This window comes from Phyllostomus discolor, chromosome 10 (assembly GCF_004126475.2).
Source record: "Phyllostomus discolor isolate MPI-MPIP mPhyDis1 chromosome 10, mPhyDis1.pri.v3, whole genome shotgun sequence".
Taxonomy (NCBI): domain Eukaryota; kingdom Metazoa; phylum Chordata; class Mammalia; order Chiroptera; family Phyllostomidae; genus Phyllostomus; species Phyllostomus discolor.
The window spans coordinates 14,851,268-14,875,422 of NC_040912.2; the positions used below are offsets into that span (position 1 = coordinate 14,851,268).

The 24,155-nt window shown below is 37.4% G+C and overlaps 1 protein-coding gene across 3 annotated transcripts in view; it reads left to right on the forward strand.

Annotated features, from left to right (window-relative positions):
• FAM126A (family with sequence similarity 126 member A) overlaps positions 1-12,732 on the forward strand; it is a 60,050-nt gene extending 47,318 nt beyond the window's left edge. For 2 of the 3 annotated variants that reach the window (XM_028525942.2, XM_036010514.1), the window contains exon 11: positions 8,335-12,732. In XM_028525942.2, the coding sequence (XP_028381743.1) occupies positions 8,335-8,909 (575 nt within the window). In that variant the 3' untranslated portion in view covers positions 8,910-12,732. Of the gene's footprint in view, positions 1-7,242; positions 7,539-8,334 lie in introns of all 3 variants that reach the window. The other variant, XM_036010515.1, reaches the window with a different exon arrangement.
• Positions 12,733-24,155: the final 11,423 nt, after the last annotated feature.

A 24,155-nucleotide genomic window follows, 5' to 3' on the forward strand; every position in this document is an offset into this window, starting at 1 on the left:
GAGAAGGCATTGATGTTTTTCTCTATATCAATTTTTTTCTCTCTCACTCTCTCTCTCCCTTCTTTCTTTCTTTCTTTCTTTCTTTCTTTCTTTCTTTCTTTCTTTCTTTCTTTCTTTCTTTCTTTCTTTCTTTCTAAAAGCAATGGAAAAGAAAATGGCCTTGGGTGAAGATAAAAAATAAATTTAAAAAAGTGTATTTCAATTAAATATTTTAAAAATTATTATTTATAAATATTTCAAAACATTTAGTCTTCTTTCTAGATACTGCAATATCTTTCTAGATACAAACCTTGAGATGGAACATTTATTTTGTGGATCTGATTTTTATGACTTTATGAGAAAAGCATTTAGTTGAAACAAAGTTGCTAATAGTTATAAAAGCATTTTGAAAAATGCAGAAATGATTATTTTAAAGTAGCAAACTTAAAAGAATCAGCTATTGGAATTTTGCATCTGCAATTAGAAGTATATAATGGTTATGTTTTTAATTTAAAAGTTTTCTATACTTATAATCAGGACATTTAGAATAAAAACTAACAGATTTGTAAGAAAGGTTTTTAATAACATTTTGAGAAGCTCTGTTATTTTCAGATTCTAAGGTGCTATTTGAGGAAAAAATTTTCCTTTCCCAGTATAGATAATAAAACATTTAGACCAAAAATAACCATTTCCTTCTGGCCAAAGTTAACATTGCATGAATTTTAACTGGCATTCTTGATATAGAACTTTATACTCATGAAGGACAAAATAAAATATTAGGAAATATTAGATGACTAAAAGAAAAAGGAGGATATATTAACCAAAGAGCTAAAATATTATGTTGGTACAATTGACACATATGAACATCAGGTTTAAAAAAGAATGAATCCTGGCTTAGCCAACTTTAGAAAAAAACAAAAATAGCTTAGTCTATTTCTAGGTAAAAGAAAGTAGAATAATTTTCTATACAGAGAAGTAAGATATTTCAGAATTACCGGTCTTAGGCAAACACACGTGTTTGTTAATTGTTATTCTACATTTTTTATGAAGGAAGCTTTACATAATTCTGCAGTTAATGAAGTTATTATTTATCACTACTTATTACTGAGTACTACAGCCTTTTTAGGGGCATCTGTTGCACGTCGCACACAGAGGAAGAAATAAGCTTTTATAGACAGTTTTGTAACATGTTGCTTACCCGTTTTTGGTCTGTCTGGTCGTGAGGATCTTTACTCATCATGAAGGATTCCCCTGGTTCAGCAGCATCCACCTTGCAATTCTTGAATAATTTTTTTTTAACTCGAGACTTAATAAAGATGACAAAAGAAGTGACTGAGAGTGACTGAATCCACCTCAGGAAGGAGAAGTGTGTCATTTACTATACATGCAACAAAAGCTGAAGACTTGATTGACCCTTCTTTACTCAAGGAAACTGGTGATAGCTCCTAATCAGTGTGTCAATGGATAAATTGTTTTGGTCCACCTTGCATTTTTCTGGGGGCTGCTCCTTTCTTATATGGAAAGCCCACCTTTGGCTTCAGGAGCCAGGTTTCTTAGTCTTCATGTACTTGCTCAGAGTGCAGTCCTTGAGCTGCCAGGATCTTACTCTGTGTTTCTCTGGCAGCCTCACTTTCCTCTAATACACTTTGCAAATTATTGTCCAGGCCAGGCTGTGAGCTGTGACAGTGTTGTTCTTTCTAACACAGGACATGCTTCATGCTCACTATTTTGCATTACACAAATTTGTCTTCTGTTGAACAAAAAATGCTAATAAAGTATGCAAATGGTTTGTCAGTGCACCTGTCCATGGCTGCCCACTGTAATCAGAGCAAAACCTGAACTCTGTCCTGTGTGTGGCATAGCTGGCCCCGGTGATATGATGTCTTACCTACCACTTTGACCTCATTTGAAGATCACTCTCACCCTTCCTTCTAGTCCGTCAGCACAGTAAGCCATTTCTGCCTTAGGGGCTTTATACTAGCCATTTGGGATATTTAAGCTGAGTTTTAAGTGATGAAAAAGTGCCAGCTTGAATTCTCACTCCACAACGTTTTATAGCCAGTGCTTTTTCATCATTCAAATATCCCTCAGCTCAAATATCCCTCAGAGAGAGCTTCCCAACCACATATCTAAAGTAGACTTTCTCTCCTAGCACCCTGCTTACTCTCTCCCACTATTCTTATTTTTTTCATTGCTACTTGCACTATCTGAAATTCTCCTTTACTTAATCCCCATTCTATGGAGTAATCTCTGTGAGGACAGGGTCTTTGTCTAGTTGGCTACTGTGTCCTCAGAGGCTAAAACAATGTCTGGTGCCTACTAGTTGCTCAATAAATAGTAGTTGAATGTATGAATGAGTGAATGAATGATAAATTTATAATATAGATTGAGCAATTTGTTCCTTCTTGTTATATTGAAAAGCGGCATAACAACATAATAGTAAACTGGGTAGAAGGATATTCGCTTATAATCCCAGTACTTAAAGAGTTATAATTTTATAATTTTTGCTACATGCATGTATTTTTCATAGTTGTGCTCTATTTAAAATTTTAGAAATTAATTTTTTGTCATTTTGCTTTTGTTCAGTTAACATTGTCAAACATTTTCCAGAGTCCTCATAGTAATTCCCAATTATTTTAATGGCTACATAATACCACATCCATCGAGTTGATATTCCATCATTTACTTAACTACTCTCTTAATATGTTAAGTATTTTGTTTTTAACTTTTCACTATTATAGATAATATGGCAATGAATAGTGTAATGAATATAGATAGAATTTTTTGTCCATTGAATAGGATAAATTATAAACATAACCTGACTGGATTAAAGGTTATGAAGCTGTTTAGGCATTTTATGACATTTAAATATTTATATCCTATAATTTGTATAGAAATGTATGTGAATTTCTTCGGGTTTACTGTAAAATACTTTTAATAATTAATGTCAGAATTGTGTGATGTAGACATTTAAGGTATGGATTTTTTTTAAAGCTTCACCTTACTTTATTGTTTTTGCAAATAAATTTTGTAAGTGCCTGGGGTCATAACCAGATTACTTTAGACTTATAAAGCAATCTGAGTCCAGAGCTGTGTGAATTCTATGAATAAATAAATCGTTCCTTAATTTAAGTTATTGCTTTTAGTAAACAGTTTGGCCTTGAAAATATAAAAACTGAAGTGAGGATAAAGAGTTTCTTGAGTTATATAGTGGGGTAGATATTTGGGAGTATAAAATTATATAGGGGAGAAATCACAGCTTTTCATCATCAGGTTTAATAATATTTGTAATTTGTTCCACCTTTTTTCTTCCCCTCAAAGCCAGAAGAAATGTTGTGGGGAGAAGTGATTGAGTGCCTTTGAGAACCAATTTGGAAATGTCTATTAGGAGTATTCTTTAACTCTCCTCATTTCTGTGTGTGGAGAGCAGTTTACCTATTGATAGAGGTTACACAAACCTCTATAGAGGTTAAACTAGTCTCTGAGAAGTTTCTCTTTGGATCTTTTTCAAACTTTTCATGTTATTTGAAATCAAATGTAAGTATTATTTTTATAGGTATAGAACAATCATGACACCTTTTGCACCGATTTTTAAGTTCTGGGCTTTTAAAGAGATTCTGTTTTCTTATGCATTTATATTCCCTTAAAAAATCTTCTCTATGATTTTCTTAATGAAAGGTTAAACTGCCTTTTTTTAACCTGTGTATGTTATCCTATGGATGACGCAATAAAGGAATGATAGATTTTTCAAAAATCTTTTTGATGTTACTAAATACTCTACTAAACCCACATTTAGAGGTGGCTCCTTAATTTTTCTGAAGAGCCTTTGCTTTTCTCCTTTGCTTTATATAAAAGTTCATATCAGCATAAGTTGTATATTATATATATCTATATATATTTAAATTTAAGTAACACATTCCTAGCCTACCTTTCTCATGTCTTCTAAAATTTTTGTTTATTCTAGCAAGAATTTCATCTCATAACAGAAAGTTCAGACAAATATGTATTGAGTACCTCCTATAAGCAAACGCATAATTCCTAGGTACTGGGTACACAGCAGGGACCAGACAAAAATCCCCACCCTCATGGGACTTACATCTAGCAGACAAGATAATAACTGGAAGTTAGAGAGTGATCAAGTGCTAAGAATAAAAAACAAAGTTTTGGAAAAAATATGATAACCACTAAATTTTAAAAAATGAGAAAAGCAATCTCGAATACTAAAAAAGGAAAAACAAAGTAGGGAGGAGGGTGTATGGAATATGGGGCATATTGATGGGATGATCGGGGAAAGCTTTGCTAAGGAGGAAATTTTTGAGAAAAAACGTGAAGGAAATAAGGAGTGAGTCATGTAGCTATACGGGGAACAGCATTCCAGGCCTAGGGAGCAGTAAGACCAGTCAGAAGAGGGGTTCCGGGGGGTTGGGTCATAGAGCTGGACAGGGGCAGATGTCGGAGAGATAATGGAGAGCAATGGATTGCAATGGATTGCAATGGAGAGCAAGAGCATGTAACAAATGTTTGTTGGAGTTACATAATTGTCTTCTGCAATTTTCCTACGAATTATATTTCTGTTCTTTCTATCTCCATACAGAACTTTGTGCTCTTTATGAGTTTACTTTAACAAGCAGTTAAAAATTTTGTCATTTTTACCATTTTTGATGGAACATGCATATATTAATTAGTCAAAGATTTCTGCTTGTGAAAAAACATGTGGTCTTATTTTTTTCTATTTGCCATTTGATTTCACGGTTTTAAAATTTTGATATCATTGCTTCTTGGGCTGCAGATCTTGCCACTATTCCAGTAAACGTTGTTAGCAGTCCAGTTGCCTAATGCTGCCTTATATTAAGATGATGATGATGATGATTGTCCTTTTACAGTTTTTTTCTTGCAGAATTGTAAATTTTCACCATTTGAAATTAATACGTGCTTGGCATCTTTAAAAAAGTAAATGCAATCAAAGAAAAACTAACTTAGGTTTTCTTAGGGACATTTATTTGCTCTTCCTTCTCTTTAGCCAAAGCAAATTATTGGGTTTGCATTAAATGACTAGGAATCTAAGCAAATAAATGAAACCTAATTGAAGGATGTCAGAGGACATTTAACTCAAACTGACTTTGATGAATAGAGTTTGAATTTTTGGTACGTTAGAATGGACATTCGAAGCCGAAAGATTTTTTTTTGTTTAGCCGCCCACCGAAGAGCCGCGCAGCTCTTCCTGAACTTCAGTTTCCTTGTCTGGGAATGGGAGTCAGGCTGCCTGCCTCCGGGGCTCACTATAGCACAACGTTTTGAGAATGTGATGGAATGATACTATGTGAACCCTCTCTAAAAACACTATTTAGTGCCATTCAGTGTAAGTGGTGTTACTTCCTATTCTGTTAGGCCACCTATGTTTATCTTTTAGAATTGTGTTAAGTGTTCACATGCATTGGCTTTGTCATGTCTGGAGAATGTCCACAGTTTGTCATTTTTTGGACCGATGGTGCCTTAATAGATCTTCTGTGACTGCTTCTGCAATGTAAGTTGACGAGTCTTGGCTGTCACCCAACAACGCAGTGATGATTTCACTCTCGGCTTCAGTGGCCTCTGGCATGTACATCACTGTGATTTTACTTGCCCTCGCTTTGAAGACAGCTGTTAGCAACGGAGAACAGGCTCGGTTGCAACTTTCTAGCCTTATTAAACCTGTACTAGGGGTACCCAGAAGCTGCAGTGTGGTGCTACCTTACCAACGTGCTTTGGCCTGTCTAGGAAATAAACATTTCTTTGAGGGAACCTTCAGCCAGATTTTTCTGAAGCACTAGGTAGGTGAGAAATTATTATAGCCACACCCTGGCCAGCTAGCCCGGGGCAACAGGAAGTTCTGAGGACCTCTAGAAGTACAGATTCCTGCTGCAGTTGGGGTGCCCAGGGCCTCCATAGTAACTTCAGTTTTAAGTTTTCAAAATTTGAAAGAATCAGAATAAAACCACGGTTCCCAAACTTTGATGCACATTAGTTACCTGGGAGCTTTAAAAAACCCCAGTGACCAGGTCACACCTCATAAGAATTAAATCAGAGTGTCTAGGGAATGAGCCAGGCATCAGTAGCTCTTAAAGATCCCCAGATGACACTGGTGTGCTACAGAGTTTATGATCCACAGTTTGGGAGTGTGTGGCCGTGGCCTCCATGCTTTTACTACCTGTCACTGTTTCACATGCTTTAGCACCGTCAGGGAGGGCATTATAATCTTATCATGAAAAATATTTGAAAGCAGTAGGTAATATCCCTCACACAGACTTGTGGTCTACATTTTCATGAGTATGTAATGTTTTACATAGTCTTATGTTGTTGTGAACTTTACTTTCATTACCGGCCTATGGTAGATATGTTCATGCTATTTTTCCCTATTCCTTACAGATATTTCCTTGACAGCTTTAAATAAAAGCATGCCTTTGTGATTTCAGATACAGAATAAAATGTCTATAAGTGATAACTAGTCAGGAGATTCATTCCTATGTTTTGATTACAATGACCATTTTCAGAATAAAGGAGTGACACACAATTTGCTTTTCCAAATCTATTTTAATTTTTCTCCAGTTTAGTAATAAATTGTTACCAGCCAGCGGCCTAAATTTATGGAATTAGTATGAGTCTACAGGAATAGGCAGTTTAGTTATATCACAGCTGCATTAATACTAACATACAAGATGATTGGTATGTGAGATAAGAAGTAGACCTGTAGCATTATTAACTATGAAATCACAAGTGGATGAACCTTTTTCCAGTATTGTGATTTATTAAGTCAGCTCAGTGAAATCTAATAAAAAATAGAGTTTTAATCGTACAAAGGGGAATCCCCAAGTGGCTTGGTTCCTTTTGTCGACAAAAGCCAGAGGTTTGGCTGTATGCCCTTGAGTATTTGCCTAGGGCTTTGCAAATAAGTTCGCAATATTATCTTCAAACAGTAGAAATCCTATTTGATTTGTAAAAAATTCTGTTTCATAGTCCTTGTCAAATACATGTGTGAAAAAATACAGAACAGAAGTTGATGTTCTGTGAATTTTTTTCATTGTCATTGAAAAGAAAGTATATGACCCTATTGTCTCCAGTGCTTCAGTATTGTTAATTACAGACATTTCTGCAGTGCAAACATTTGACTTAATTCATGACATTCAGTCGTCCAGTTTTTGTTTTGAATCTTTTGTTTTTCTTGTTTTGCATTTTTATTTTGTTTTGTTTTCAGCCATCATTTTGTCTTATCATCTTCAATTCTAGAGCAACCTGACAACAATAACGATACTACCGCATTGGGCATCCTTGTCATTCCTGAGATTAGTGTCACAAGTGTGGCCGGAGAGAGAACCGGGAATGGGGAAAAAGGCAGAGCACTAGGAGAGATTGATGCTCAGCATATGCAGGGTGTGCAGGACACAGCCACAGACCCTAGAACTGAAAGCAAAGGCTTGCCCGAGATCAGGAGACAAAAGTCTGTAAGAAAAATGATGGAGGACGGAATAAGCTCACCGGGCAGAGTGCAGTTTTAGCGCAGCACTGTGTAGCTGCACTCCAAGGTACCTCACGGAAAGGGCCACTGCTGCATGTGTTAAGGGACAGTTGCATAGTCACACAGATTTTGCATGTCATCTAATAATCAAAATGCATGAATTATGCACCGTAATTTCTCAATGACTCTTAATGTTCTTTGGAATGGTCATACTTGCATTGCCTCTGAGTAGATTGTTATGAAAACCGAGGCAGAAAACTGCCTCTGAAATAATTTTCTGCTCATATTTTGAGGTAAAAGATTATTTCATGTTTATATTTTTGCCGTCTTTGATACGAAGGATAATGTATATAGAATTTGAACAAGGTTGAGCTTGTGATACTTATAGTCTATTTTTTAATCTTTATAAATAATCTGGACTATAGTATACAACCTTTACAATTTTTTAAAAATAATTTAATACTATTATGTAAAAAGTTCCTTGGTAAGAGCTTTGATTTTCTACTGCTTTGTTACTGGAGGAGAGTTTGCCTTTAACTTTACTGTGTGGTATTTTTCCTAATTGTTTCTGATCTTTTGCATGAATAGTAAGAAAACTCTTTCTAAAACACAGTGGGGTGTGGTTTATGGCATGCATTTTGTTTAATATGCTATAAATTACTGTTATTTAATTATAATGAATTATCTTTAATATTTTGAAGAATATTTTGATTTATTCTTTGATTTTGGTTTATAATCTGGTGCTTTCCCTAATTATGCTCAAGTATGACTTATTTAAAGTATAATTGATTTGGTATTAATCATGAAAAGATAATTACTGAAAATACTGAATGTTCATTAATCCTTGTTATTTCTCTGTTTAGGAAACACAGAATTAACAGGCCAAGAAGAACTGATGGACATATCTGAAGTTGACGAGGGATTTTATTCCAGAGCTGCATCCAGCACCAGCCAGTCAGGGCTATCAAACCATAGTCACAATTCTGGTAGCAAAACAAGTGCAGGAAAGACTCAGAGACGGTCAGGAGGAGGCAAGACTGGAGGAAAAGAAAAAGAAACCGCAGGGGAGTCTTGCAAAGATCACTTTGCTCGAAAACACACTCAGAGAGCCCAAAGTGAGAATCTTGAGCTTCTCTCTTTGAAGAGACTTACGTTAACAACCAGCCAGTCCCTGCCTAAACCTAACAGCCACGGTTTGGCTAAGACTGCTGCGACTGTATTTAGTAAATCCTTTGAACAAGTCAGCGGTGGCACAGTCCCACATAACCCATCCCCTGTTGTTGGCTGTGGGACTGGGACAGATGCCAACAGGTTTTCCGCTTGTAGTCTCCAAGAAGAAAAGCTTATTTACGTTTCTGAGCGGACGGAACTTCCAATGAAGCATCAGTCGGGTCAGCAGAGACCTCCCAGTATTAGCATTACTTTGTCCACGGATTAGTTTTGAAGAGTTTTCTTGTGTGACCAGTGAACCTGGAAATACGACTTTGCCTCTTTATGAAAGTGCCGGGGGTCTTTCAGCCCTGTTTCTGGCAGAGCCTCGCTGTCTTAAATTCTGAAGGTTACCTTGACTTTGTGAAGGGAATGATGTCTAGGTTGCAGTGAGTTGAAATATGGTGTTGTTATTTATTGGCTGTGCATTTTTTCTTATTTTTTTTCTTTGTTTCTGTTGCTCTGAGATTGTCAGTATGACAATTCATTTTCGCAGGTTGTCCGATTAGATTGGTAACATCTCATGTGAGCTCATGGGTGGTTTCCCCCCCTAAGAACTCCTATCCTGGTAAATGTAAGTTCGGCCTTCAGAATAAAAAGAAGTATCCATGAACTGTTTTTTGAAGGATGAGGCAGATGTGCAACTCCTGCTTGACTTCAGAAACTCTAGTTAGTTCGGACGGCCATGATTCAGAGCACACATCACTGAAGACTCCCTGGAAACTGTAGACCTTGCAACACAGCTCTCAGGATGCCAGTGTCAGCCCTATTGTTTGTCTGCAAATGAAGGAAACTAGGTAAATTTTTTTTAAACTATAAAATGTCATAAAAATAAAGATAGTGAAATATGGACAAAGAACATTTACATATTAACTGATTTAGGGTTATTTATGTTTGTGTTCTTAAATTTAAAATTATAAATATGAGAAAAATTAAATGTGTTTTTTATTTTGTAAACAGGCCTGTTTTAAATGTTTTGGTTATGATAGAATAATTAATGTAGTTCTCCCTGCACCCCCCAATAGGGCAACATTGTAGAAGCTAAGCAAACTTGTATGTAGTCACAGAGAACTATGTGACTCCTAGTTGGACATAAAAGGCCGGTGTTTGCTAGTGATGGTCATTTTAGCTATGGTTGAAGTTCCTGTAAATCAAGAATATCTAACTAATACTTCAGAGTGAGAGAGAGAAAGCAAGGCTGAGGATGAGAGAAAGCTGACCGGGAAAGAGGGCTCTGGGAGCTGCCTGCTTGGTCTATTCTCACTTTTGGTACAGAGTGGTTTTCTTACTTGTGGTCCCTAGCTGTGGTCACACAGAGAAAATGCGAATTTTCTTCTTATACCTGCTTATGCAGAGCTCAAATATGTGACAAACGTGTGTCGAGGGCTAACACATTTACAATATAAATTCGGTCCTGACCATGACTGTTTTGGCTACCATTTATAAATCTAATTATCCAAAAAGCATGAACTCATTTTCATTCATTAACCCTGAATAGAATATGGGTTTTCACATAAGTAAATTTGATTGTTGTAATCCAGTAATAGAGATGGAATAAGATGGCATAAATGATAAATTATTGGCATAAATTATAGTTAAAAAAAAAGTAAGGCAGCCAGACAGTAAAAGTTGATATAGCATTAATTTAATAGGAATCCCGTGTACAATTTAAAATGTTCATAAAATGTCACTGTGAATTTCTTGCTGTCCTTTTGTAATTTTTTTAACAAAGAATTTCCCCTAGGCATAGCTACTAGTAGTATTACAAATCTGAAGAACTAACTTAAAAGATTGGCATATTAAGCAAGCTAAGGTGCATAGGAAATATTGTGGCATAAGCTCGTGGAGGCATTAGCTGGCACAATGAGAGACGAGATCTCAATGTTCGGCTGCGAGAGTGGGAACGCATTTTGGTTTTGCTCCAGATCGTTGCCACTCACGTGGTCCAAGGGCTGCTAAGTAGCCTCGCCATCACCTGGCATCTTGTTAAAAATGCGGAATTTCAGAGTCCTCTCAGACCTACTGAATCATAATCTGCATTTTGGCAAGACCCTCAACTAATTTTTATGTACAATAAAGTTTGAGAAGGGAATATCAAAGTACAAATAAATCACTTATCTAATATTTACAATTCTCAGTGGTATCACAACCCTAGATGGCAGATCAGTTTGTAATAGTGCTGATGACATGCCTTATAAGTCCTCTAATTATACATTTTTAGTGATTCTCATTTATTTTACAATAAAAATATAACATTTTATATTTTTCTTGTTAACCATACATGAAATCAGGGCTGTGGATATCTATAATTTTAACTATGAAAAGTGTACCATGCTTTTATAGTACATGAAAACAATGGACTCTGAGACGATTTTAGACAATGCACAGCAAGTCTGCACGTGTGCATTCTTTTAAAATCTCTGAAGGCTTACTCACTGGAGTGGTTCTGAATTTTTGCTCCAAGTAATTTCCACCAGTTAATTTTCTGGAGTATGGAGTTATGGTCACAGTGTAATTCTTTATTAGTACCTTTGATACAATTTCAAATAAGGATTATACATTTGAAGTTTTTATAGCTATTACAAATACTGGATATTGCTAACTGTGGTACTCAATTGGAATTATCCCTACTATTCTCTCTCTACTCACCTTTCCAAATTTGAAAGTTGAGGTGGCTTTTGTAGATAATTTGCTCATAAAGATGCTGATGTGTCCATTTGGTCAAAGACCTCCTGTTATCCAGAATAATACCTTTTTAGCATGAGAGGGATTCTGCATCAGTTTGGGGCCTTGCACCCCATTGCTCAGAGGATCTGAGCAGAAATTGAGCTCCATTCCACAGTTTAAACCTCTCACTCTCCAAATACCCCAGCCCTGGTGGTATTCTAGTGAAACTGGGCCCCAGCATTTGCCTTTTGGAATCCAAGTGGAGAGAGAAGCAAAGAAGACTTTTCAAAGGAAAGAAAGTAGACTTCTCCCAGAGGACCCAGGGCACGTGAGCATCCTAGAATCCTTTGTATAACACCAGCGAACGTTTTATGGACCCTTTGTGGACTGTAGAGTAGAAATTCTCAGTCCTTAAATGACAAAGTTCATTTTGAAAAAGCAATATTTTATTGCCCCTTTCAATTATGACTTAACTGCTTAGCAAACATTACTCATTTAAAAGCAAAAAGTTGAATTAAAGGGAAATATATTTTTTAAACCAAAATAAAGATGATCCCAGTTTTAAGGGTTTTATGCCTATTTTGGAAGAATAAGAGTAAAGCGTTAGACCCTTTAAATCATAGAGAACAATGTACTCTGAGACAATTTTAAACAAATATTTTAAATATGTTGTAAACATTTGAGTCTGTAGGCACAATAAATCTGTACTTTATTAAAGGAAATATACTTTAAGGCAATATATATGTTAAATAATGTAAATGAAAAAAGTATTTTTAAAAAAGCCATTTAAAAAAGAAGGAATAATTTGATGGGTACTTAAACTAAGCATTGTAGATAAAAATTAATGTACAGTAGTGTTTTCCCTATCTTTGGATGAAAAATAAAAACTCTCTAGTTGTTTAATTAGCATGAATTCATACTTTTAGATTTCTTGCTTAGTAAAATTATACTCAGTACGTTGAGTTATTCACATTTATGTGTAATATTGTTAGATTCTTCCTCAGAGAACATAAATACATTGTCTTTCATGCTTTGCAACCTGTGTATATCTAAAGAGACCAGCAGTGAACATTTTGGAAAATGTTTTTGTGGTTTTTTCTAGTGGCATTATAGTACCTACCTGTGTCTTGCTGTGAAGTTTCTACTAGAAAACTCAAGATCCTATTTCACATGCTGTTGCTTTCTCTTGGGTGGAGTTTATTGTGCACTCCTTACCTTTCCTTCTAATCACATAGTGGTACTAATCTTTTCATAGTAAGTATACCTGTTTCTGATTGTATTCCTAGAGTTTACATTCCTGAGGAATAACCTATGACTTTGGATATTTTTATGTGCTCTTAACCTTTTTAAGTCTATGGAAATAAACTGGAGTTGAGTTTTTTGAAGTTTTGTGTATTCATGTAAATGGTCTCCATAAACAATACTTTATACAGCAGTGTTGACTCTTTCATTAAAATAAAAACTGAAAAATATTTTTTCCAGATCATTTTACTCATTAAAAAAATCATCATAAAATTTTGCAAAAGTCATGATGTGGAGGAAGAAAATAAAGAAGACTTGGGTGAGTTGAGCCATCGAGAGAGAGCTTCTGGGAGCAAGCCAAGGGCAGCGGCATCTCATCCTTGCTTATGTGTTACGTGGCGGAGGGGCGAGAACTGTGACAGGGCCGTCAGTGTCCGTCCAAAGGAAGGGGAGCGCCAGGAGCTGCATTGGCTGGTTATGTGTCACACCAAAAGCACAGGAAAGTTTAGATAATGCTTTGCCTTTTTTTTTTATACATTTTTTTAAGATTTTATTTATTTATTTTTAGAGAGGGAAGGGAGGGAGGGAGAGAGAGAGAGAGAGAGAGAGAGAGAGAGAGAGAAACACCAATGTGCGGCCGCTGGGGGTTATGGCCTGCAACCCAAGCATGTACCCTGGCTGGGAATAGAACCTGGGACACTTTGGTTCCCAGCCCGCGCTCAATCCACTGAGCTACGCCAGCCAGGGCTGCCTTTTTATTTTTAATGGGTCTTTATCTCTTGAGTGCAGGTTATATGTCCAAAGTACCTAGCATAGGACTTTGCACATGATAAATATTGAGATATTTAATAAAGACAAGTTAGGTTGGTGTTAGTTTGGGGGAAGAATCAATGATAAGGTCTCCAATGTATTATATTACAGTGACTGTCATTATTTTATTATTACAGTGAATTTTAGAATTTCACTTATTGGCTCTATGAAATCATGGCATTACTTGCATTACCATGTGCTTAGAAATAGGACCCTCTTAGAAACCTGAAATGAAAACTGTGGCGTGTAGTGGATTACATATTTGGATAATTCCATTTCATCCAAGAAACTAATTTAGGAACTATTTTCCAAACTGCTACTGAAGGAGCGTTCACAGAGAGCCAGAGCAGTGATTTTGTAAGCAGTTGTTCGTCTTGCGGAATATACACTCTTCTCGTGATTTTATTAATCCCAATGAGTAGTTGATGCACCTAATAAAATCTGACTTTGGTAATAACAACATAATCATTTTATAGTTATAAGGAAGACTTACAAACAATTGTAATCATTTGGCAATTTTCCTTGCACTATTACTGTGGTAGTAGTCATATTTATAATTAGAATTATGATCTCATTTAATTTTCAGCAATCCTATAAGTTGAGCACGATCCCTATTTTACCAAAGAGGAAACTGAAGCTCTCAGTGGAGCAGCTGACTTGCCCAGGGCTGCCTCGCTGCTGGGCCGCAAGGCTGGGCCTTGAACACGAGCCTCAGGACTCTCGCTCTTCTGTCTTTTGTGTCACGTGGGAAAAGGCGATGTTAAGTCAATACTACATATTGGGCATATATTTGAATTTATCCTATTCGTCTTGTAAGAGATAGAGTTAAGTTAAAAGTTTTCAAGAAATAAATTATGGTATGTTTTATAGAATTTTAGATAATTGGGTTGCAGTGGTGCATTGAATGCTGGTTATTCTGTTATTTAAAACATGGTAAAATGCAAATTAAGAAAATGCAAATTGTAATTAGAACTTACCTTCTCAGCTAGATAAAGGTTGCAAGGATTAATAATAGTATTGGTAAAAGTGTGGGGAAATCATTTGTCTCTGAGACCATTGCCAGGACTATAAATCAGTACAACTAAATTGGTGAGTAGTTCAGCAGGCTATATCACACTTTAAAGTGTACATACTCTCCGACCTAGCAATGCTGCTTTTCTGTGCTTATTCCACTCTATTTTTTACAGAAATTTTAGCACAGATGTGTAAGGGTGTTCATTGCAGTATTCCTTGTAGTAGCAAAACAAAACAAAAAAGACTCTACATGACCATTAGTAGAGAACTAGATAAAATATGGTGGGATATTATGTAGCCATTAAAAACAACACAGATCTGTATGTGACTATTCAAAAAATAATAATACAATGTTCCCTGAAAAAAAGCATGTGATAGAACAATATTTATAGAGAATATAACCCCGTTTGCATAAGCATGTGAAACATTTAATGTGGATATATGTGTATTTCTCTTAAGTGTGATCTGAAGACAGCCTGAATTAGGAAAAGACTGGTGCTTTTAAAAATAGATTCCTGGGCCTTGTGCTAAATCCCCTGAATCAGAATCACTTTGAGTAAATAATGGAAACCTGTATTTCTAACAAGTCCCTCAGTTGATTCTTACATAAACTGAATGTTTGGAGTGGTGGGTGACAGCAGTGAATCTTTGTGTCTTTGGTAGTTTGAGTTACAAAGGATGGTACCTCTTTTTTAAATTATGGAGGTATAATTGACATATAATGTTATAGTACTTTCAGGTGTGCGGTATAATGACTCAGGATTTGTGTCTATTGTGAAATGATCACCATAATAAGTGTAGTCAACATCCATTACCATACAGAGTTACAAAGTGTTTTTTTCTCGTTACCATACAGTGTTTACAAAGTGTTTGTGATGAGAACTTTTAGGGTTACATCCCCATAACATATTTATAGTGGGAAGTTTGTACCTTTTGATTCCTTTAACCATTTTGTGCATCCCCTACTCTTGCCTCTGACTCAGTTTACTTAGAATAATGCCCTCAAGGTCCATCCATGTTGCCACAAATGGCAAGATTTCCTTCTTTTATGGCTGAATAATATTCCATTTATATAAATACACCACATTTTCTTTATTCATTCATCCACTGATAGACACTTAGGTTGTTTCAGAAAGGACAAATTTCTTAAAGAGATCTTGTATTCTAAGTGGGTCCTTCCTAAGATAAAGTCAATTAACATGTGTTAACATCAGCAACATAGACCTGTTAGTAAAAGGTGAATTGGCATGACAAGAAAAAACGATCTACTGTATAGTACACACCGATTAAATGAACACTTCTTTAAAAATTTTGTACTTGTTCAACTCTCCCAAATATCATCAGACAATCTGTTAATCAAGTACAACTAAGAGCTCAAACTGGCATAAGACAGCGCACCACTTTGATATGCCTAGCTGTGTCTCAGAGCCAGAAAATCGGGTATTTGTAGAGCTCTGGGATTTGTGTTCGCACCGGGTTAGCCACGTCTGTGAAGACAGGGAACTGAAGGGATTTGGCAAAGTTAATGAAATGGTTTAAGATTGGTGGAGACAGCAAACAAGGACCTTTTAAGAGTCTCGATAAACTGATTGATTAGCTGGCTGTTTGCCCAGGTAAGCAGATTATTGTCTCCTTCCTATTGGAATTTCCTCCCGCAGACAAAAAATCAGAGATTGTTTCTGTTTGTTTTGTTTTGCTTACAATCTTGCCTTTCCTGGGCATAAACAACTAAGTGATGTTGACCCAGGTGGGCTACGTAGGGTTTTGTCTAAGCCACATCTACACCGTGGTTTCAGCTCTGTTTATCCCTTTATTCAAAGATCGTAAGTCACTATTAGAAATACAGCACATTGATATGTCTTCTGTGACTTCTTAGGGTTCTACTGATGTGCTCGAAGGGTTTTTTCCTGAAGCTTCTTGACCCCCATCACACTTGCTTCACACTTGTTAAGTGCTCTGATGTAATCCTCATCACATCATACTGGGATGATCTTTTCACATGTTTGTTGCCCTCACTGGACCATTGCACCGGGGAAGTTTTAATATGATGCCTAATACATGATAGTGAATAAAGGTTTGTTTTCCTGCATAGGAAATGACTCAAATCCAGAAAATGGGTGGCAGCATAGGACACACTGTGTTGCTCCTCTTCCATTCAAGAGATGTCTGTGAAACCCCTTTGATTCTCTGATGTGTGTCTGCACGGAGAAGATGAAGCTTGTAAAACTTGACTACTTTAGTTCTTTACAGTATGTGCATGAAAGCTTTTGAGAAGTAAATTATGATGTATCATTTTTTAAAAATTTAAAGCAATGAGTAGCATTAAAATTTTCTGGGCTATTTGACATTTATTTATTTATTTTCTTTAATGTTTTCCTCTGTGTTTCTGTGGTGCACATTAGTGATGTGTAGGCTTGTCATAAAGTAGGAACGACCTCACTTCAACACTACACATTCTCACTTCTTGCTTCACTTGCTCCCTTTAACAGAAGCTAGGTACAGGTATATTTAACTTTTGTATCCCAGGTCCACTATGACTAATGAAGGCCTATAGTGCATTTATTTAAAACTTTTACTCTCTTCATTCAGTCAAGATTCTTCTACTGATGTCTTGCCCCTTGTGCTTTATGGTTTTTACTAATATGTTCTTCTATAAATTTCTTGATGTGTAACCCTCTGGAACAATGTGTCACCACTGTTTCTTCTAAATCTACTCTGATGTAGAGTTTTGTTTCTATTCATATACATCCATCAAGTTGAACTTAACGTGGCAGGATATGTTTGAAAGAAGGAGAAAACAAGCAAGCAAGCAGACCAATGAACCATGCTTATAAAGGAGGGGATATTTTCCTTCCCACTTCACTCGGGAGTTAAAAACGGAGTCTAGTTATCCAAGCAGTATGACTCAGGATGCTGGTGCTAGCTAGATGTTGACTGCAGTTCTGCAAGGCCACTCAGCAGTGGTTGGGGAGGACAGGAAGGAAAACAATGCTACAGTAACAATACATTCGAGCAGTATTTCTTGTTGTCGGCTCTGTAGAGAAGGTGAGCTATCCCAAGGTGCAAATCAAATGACACATGTTTGGCCAGGTGGTGCAAGACACGGACATCATAAGCATGGAGGATGTGTGAAAAAAAATTGGGAGCTAAATGTATGGGCTCAGATTGTTAGAACAGTTGTTTCCCACATAAATGCTAAACAAAGGTCCCATTGTGAAGGAGCTACCAAATCAGATGGTCAGCATGATTCTAAGGATGGACATAGATCTCCTTTTGATCTTCCAGTCCTTGTTCAATCAGCTTATGAATAAAGTGGCTGCACTGGAAAGATGGGAGCTGTACATAGACTTCGACAACATGGCCTTCCTTTCATCAAGGCTACTCTGATTTCTGCTGCTGCCAGCAAGAGTGACCAGCCCTAAGATAATCATGCCCTGGGGTGACTGAACAGTTGTTGAGTGGCAGATTTATCATATCAAATCTCTTCTCGGGCAGGCAGCTACCTGTCCTCATAAAATAGTTACTGTGAGTCTGGGCTTAGATTTGCCTTCCCTGTGTAACTGTGCTTTTCTTCAAAATACTCCGTCTAAGCGATGTATTTTATACTGTGAGAAGTAAGATAGAGGGGGAACACCACTTCCTGTAATGGCAGACTAGGTAATTAACACCAACATTTCCATGGACAACTAGGTAATCTGAACACAATTCTTTTGAAATAGGAAAATCTAGAGAGACAAACCAAACACTGGGGTTGTGTTTTACTGGGGGTATTGGCTGATTCTAGAAGAAGCTCGTAAAGGATAAGTAGTGCTTTTTACCACCCTTGAAAGGTTAGGAAGACAAAAATTCAATAGCAGTTAGTGCCTGCCAAGTCATGAGGGAGGGCTTAGGAAACTACCATGCTTTGATTCAGGACCCGAAAAATTTCCACCACAGTAAATGAATTGGAGGTATACTCTGCGCCACTGACTTCCTGGTGCCCCCCTGCCCCCCACCATACCCACAGAATTCAGCACAGCCTTGCCATCCCTTTCCTAATTGGATAAACATAGTCCCCTATGTGCCTGGTAATTAAAAAAATTTTGAGGGGAAAAAAAAGCTATTTTAAGTCTCAAGTTCTTCAGTTTTTCAAATTAAATGTCCAGCAGAGAGGGAGAAATAACCAGACACTTCTACTGCAGGCAACACTCCTTGAGGAGAACAAAGAACATTGGGTAAAATTTTTTAAAACTCTGAAGTCATTGAAGAACTTTCAGGCAACTAGAACTGTAGGAGCCAAAATCCCGGAGAGAAGGTGTGCAGAGAAGAGTCAATAGCAGACCTGAGACACCATCCTCAGAAAAGCCCTGCTTGCAAGGTTGACCTTTTGGCAGGCAAATGGGAACTTGGATTGTAGGGATGTTCCCACCGTTCCCTAAATGATAAGGCAGTTTCCTAATGTATTAACTCTATACAAACATGGTGTATGCTGAACACCTCCTTCTGGGATATGTAAATATTAACTCTATACAAACATGGTGTATGCTGAACACCTCCTTTCCTTCTGGGATCTGTAAATACGTATGTGCTAGGCAGAAGATACCTATTTGGCTAGCTCTCAGTACGTATCCAGACTGTTAGGTCTCTAATGAGTGTTCTTGGCAGACAGCATTTTACATATGTTGTCACAATTCAGTATTGAAGAAATTAAGTAATCTTGTAAGATCCCACAGGGAAAGGATTCTTGGAGGCTTGTGCCTGGTTTTTCCTGGATTTCACCTCATGCACTTTTTACCTTTGCTGATTTTGCTTTGTTTTGCTGTAATAAATCATAGCCATGAGTCCTGTGAATGCTTCTACTGACTCGACAAAATTGTGCGTTGTCTTGGGGAGTCTCAACACAGAAGGTGACCACAGAAGTAAGCAAACATTCTGCAGCTACTTCTTCCTTTATGGCATTTGCCAGTTTTTGACTCTAACCTGAGTAGAAGGCCCAGGAAGAGAGTTACTGCTAAGAATCAGAGAAGCAAACAAAATTATGGCAACCACGTGGGACTGGAGAGACAAAGTTGAGTCACCAAATCAACCAGCACTTGGGAGACCTAAGATCCCAATAAGGCAAGGTTCAGAGAAGTGAGTCTGGAACTCTGCTGGTTTTACACCTTGAGGATTTGCTGAACTCTTGGACTGCCCAGAGAAGAAGGGGTTAAAATGGGGGTGGGGCAGAAATCTGCTGAAGGCCAAAGCAAAGGTATTTTGTTAATTAATATACTTGTATATTTCATCATGGTATTGAAGAGACCAAAACTGGATTTCAGGAACCATGAAGAGAAAGAGGTCCTAGTACATACCCTAGAGTCTCAGAACTCTGAGAGTTACACCCTAGGAACAGCAGAGAATCAGAGTAAATTAAGCCTTATAAAAATTGCAACCTAGTTTCACATCCACTGAGTTGTATATTGGATTAACGTGATCTGTCTCACTATCTTCCTACCAGGGATAGGGTGGTCCCTCTCTGTCTAAAGATAACTTCCAGAGACTGCACTGTATTATATAATACATTTGACCTAGCATTAAGTCAAATTACAATGAATGCCAAAGACCAGAACCATGAGCAAAAAGGCAATGAAACCAGATTCATACATCTATGAATGACCCAGTTATTAGTGTTATCAGAGATGGACTTGAAAATAGCCTTGATTAATGAGTTAAGGTGGAGAATTTCATGAGAACCAGAATATGGTTTTTTAAATCAATTCAAAATTCTAATATTGAAAAATGCAAAACCTACAACTGAGAACTCAATATATTTAAGCAGAGTAGAGAATGGATTAGACAATCAAGAGAATGATCACTACACTGGATAAATTATACACTGACTACATAAAACATTCTTTAGATTAAAAAACACAAACAGGTTGAAAATAAAAAGATCCAAGAGGATACACCAGGCAAACAGCAAGCATAAGAGAGCCAGAATGGTTATAGTAATATCAAACTATTAGACTTTTAAACAAACAAAAAAATGGTATTAGAAATGGAGAGGCATTTTACAATATAATAATAAAAGTTTCAACCCATCACGAAGACACAGCAATGACGAACATGTACTAACAGCAGAGCCCCAAAATACATGGAGCAAAAATGGGCCGGACTGAACGGAGAAATCTACAATCCAGTAATACTTGGAGCCTTCAATACCCCACCTTCAATAATGGATAGAACAATGAGGCAGAAGATCAACAAAAATTCATCCTAGTAACTCAAGGTTGGTATATTAATTTGCTTGAGATGTTATGACAAATCATCACAAAAAAGCTGTGACTTAAAATGCCAGGAATGTATGCTGTCAGAGTTCTGGAGGCTCAAAGTTTGACATCAAGGTGTCAGCAGAACAATTCTAGAGAAGAATCCTTCCACACGTCCTCCTCAGTTCTGGAGGCTCTCTGAAGGTTTTGGCTTACAGCTGCATCAGTCTAACGTCTGTTTCTGGTGTCATGTGGTCTCATTCATATGGCTTCTTATAAGAACATCATTCGTTGGATTTTTAGGTCCACCCTAATCCAGTATGATTTCAACTTGACCACATCTCCAAAGAGCCTATTTACAAGTAAGATTTTATTCTGAGATTCCAGGTGGACATGACTTGAGAGGGGGCTGTCATTAGTCTACTCCATATTCATAACTCATTTTTTTCTCATGAAGTTTATTTAACTCATTTTTTTTTACTACAGCCATTTGAGTTTTTCTTAGTGGTTGCTTTAGGGCTCACCATATACATCCTAACAGATCAGAATCAGTTTCAGGTTTATACTAACTTAATGCCATTGAGATATTGAGATATTACTCCATTCCCTCCTCCCCTCTTTTTGTGATACTATTATGTAAGTACTGAATTGTTATGCACTACAAACCCAGTAGCATAGTGTCATAATTATGTATTTAATTATAAAATTAATTTATGTAATTTTATGTCTGTTAAAGAAGCTGAGGAAGGACAAAATTTCTATGCAAAGCACTTACTATATTTAAATTATTTTCTTTTGTAAAAATTATATTTTATTGATTATGCTATTACAATTGTCCTGATTTTTCCTCTTTTGCCCCGCTCCACCGAGCAACCCTCCACCCCCAGGCAATCCCCCACCATTGTTCATGTCCAAGGGTCATGAGTATAAGTTCTTTGGCTACTTCATTTCCTATACTTCACATCCCCTTGGCCATACTGCAACCATCTATTCGTATTCCTCAGTCCCCTCACTTGATCACCCATTCTCCTGCACCCCACTCCCATCTGGCAACCATCTGGTAACTAACTTCTTTTCTCTTGTTGCTTGTAAGAGTCTCTCTTTGTCTTTAAATTTTGGCCTTTTAATTACGATGTGTTCTGGTGTGGGCCTCTTTGCATTTATCATAATTGGGACTGTCTGTGCTTCCTGGACTTGCATGTCTATTTCCTTCACCAAATTAGAGAAGTTTTCTTTCACTGTTTTTTTAGATAGATTTCCAATTTCTTGTTCTTCTCCTTCTGTGATGGTACCCCTGTGATGCAAATGTTGGGCTTTTTGAAGTTGTCCCAGAGGCTGTTTATGCTATACTCATTTTTTGGGATTCTTTTTTCTTGTTGTTCTGATTGGTTGTTTTTTGCTTCCTTATGTTCCAAATCATTGATTTGATTCTCAACTTGATCCACTGTGCTGTTCTTTCCCTGTAAATTGTTCTTTATTTGAATTAGTGTATTCTTCATTTCTAACTGAGTCTTTTCTATGCTGCTAAGGTCCTTACTAAGTTCCTTGAGCATCCTTATAACCAGTGTTTTGAACTCTTCTTTTGATAGATTGCTTATCTCCATTTGGTGTAGCTCTTTTTCTGGAGTTTTGATCTGTTCTTTCATTTATATGTTTCTTTGTCTGCTCATTTGGCTGCCCCCCTGTGTTTGTTTCTGTGCATTAGGTAGAACTACTTTGACTCTGTGTCTTGGTAGTGTGGCCTAATGTAATAGATGTCCTGTAGGGTCCAGTGGCACAGCCTCCCCTATCACCCAAACTGGGTACTTGAGGTGCACCCTTTGTGCAGGCTGAGTATACCCTTCTCTTGTAGTTGAGCCTTGGTTGCTGTTGGCAGGTCAATGGGAGGGATTTACCCAAGTCAGTCAGCTGCAAGGATTGGCTGTGACCACTGACCACCAATTTCTGCTGTCTGTGGAGGATCGGCTGTGCAGAGGCAGGGTGGTGGTGCTCAAATGTGGTCTGTAGCTGTCCACTGGGTACACTGGCCCTGGGCTTTCCTGGGTGGTGCAGGCCAAGGTAAACCTCCACTTGTGTTTTGCCTGGGACCACCCTGCCTGAGCCCTAAAGCAATCTGAGATGGCTTCTACTTGTGCTGGGGTTGGAGATTCCCAGGTGAAGCCACGCTATTAATCTAATCTGACTGCCTAGGGCTCACTGAAGCCAGCTGTTTTTTTTTTTTTTTTTTTTATTTAGGGGCCAAGACCAGCCATTTGGATAGAAAAGCAGCTTGAGAGGGCCCATAATTTGGGTGGAGCAGAGCCTCTGGGTATCTCCAAGATGGGTCAAACAGTGTTAGCCAGGTTGATGGAATCTCAGATATGGCACCAGCCTACTGGCTCTGTGAGGGGAGGGTTTAGCGAAGAGACACTGGCCTCTCCTCTCCTTGATGCCAGACACTTCAGTTCCCCCCTGTATGCCACTGGTGCCTTTCAAGCTGCTACCCTGGTGCTGGAGCTCAGAGGGAGTGAGTCTGGGTAGGTGAGTCCATGTGTGGGTTCTTCAAGAAGAACTGCTTGGGGCTCCAGAAATTTCTCCCACCGAATCAATTGCCACTGGTTTTGCAGCCAGAAGTTGTGGGGACTTATCTTCCTGGCACTGGAACCCTGGGCTGGAAGGCCTGGTGTGGGCCTGGGACTCCTTGCTCCTGAGAAAACCCTCCCAAGTTTTTATCCACATTGGTGTGGGACCAGCCCATTCTGTATCTGTGCTCTTCCTACCAGTCTGGATAGATGTGTGTATGTTTTTTTTTAATTCCATAGTTATCAGGCTTCCATTTAACTTCATTTAGTACCATAGTTGTCAGACTTCCATTAACCTTATTTTCTGATGTTCCTGAGTGATGATTGTTCTATATTTTAGTTGTTATTTTGATGTGGTTGTGCAAAGAGGTGAGCCATGTCTGCCTATGCTGCCATCTTCACTGGAAATTATACTTAAATTCTTATTTACCATTTTGATATTCTTTATTAGTTCCTATTGTGTAGCTTACCATCTGGTGTCATTTTCTTACTCTAGGACTTTGTTCCAACTCAATTCCTTTGTACTATTATTGCCAAATATATTATGTTGCTATATGTGACAGGTCCAACAACACAATTCCATATTTATTTGTATACAATTGCCTTGCAAATCAGAGAAGAAAGAAGAAATATGCATCTATACTGCAATTTACTTTTATAATTACATTATTCCTCTTATCCATATCTTTGGGGTTTTAAAAAAATGTAGATTCATATTTCCATCTGGGATTACTTGCTTTCAGCTTGAAGGACTTCTTTTCAAGTTTCTTGTAAGGTGGGTCTGCAAACAATGAATTCATTTCAGGCTTTGTTTGTCTGGGAATGTCTTTATTTCAACTTTATTCTTGAATGATATTTTTGCTGGGTATGATTCTTGGTTGACAGGTTTTTTTTTTTTTCTTTTCAGCACTTTGAATATATCGTCCCACTGGCTTCTGGCCCCCACTGTTTCTA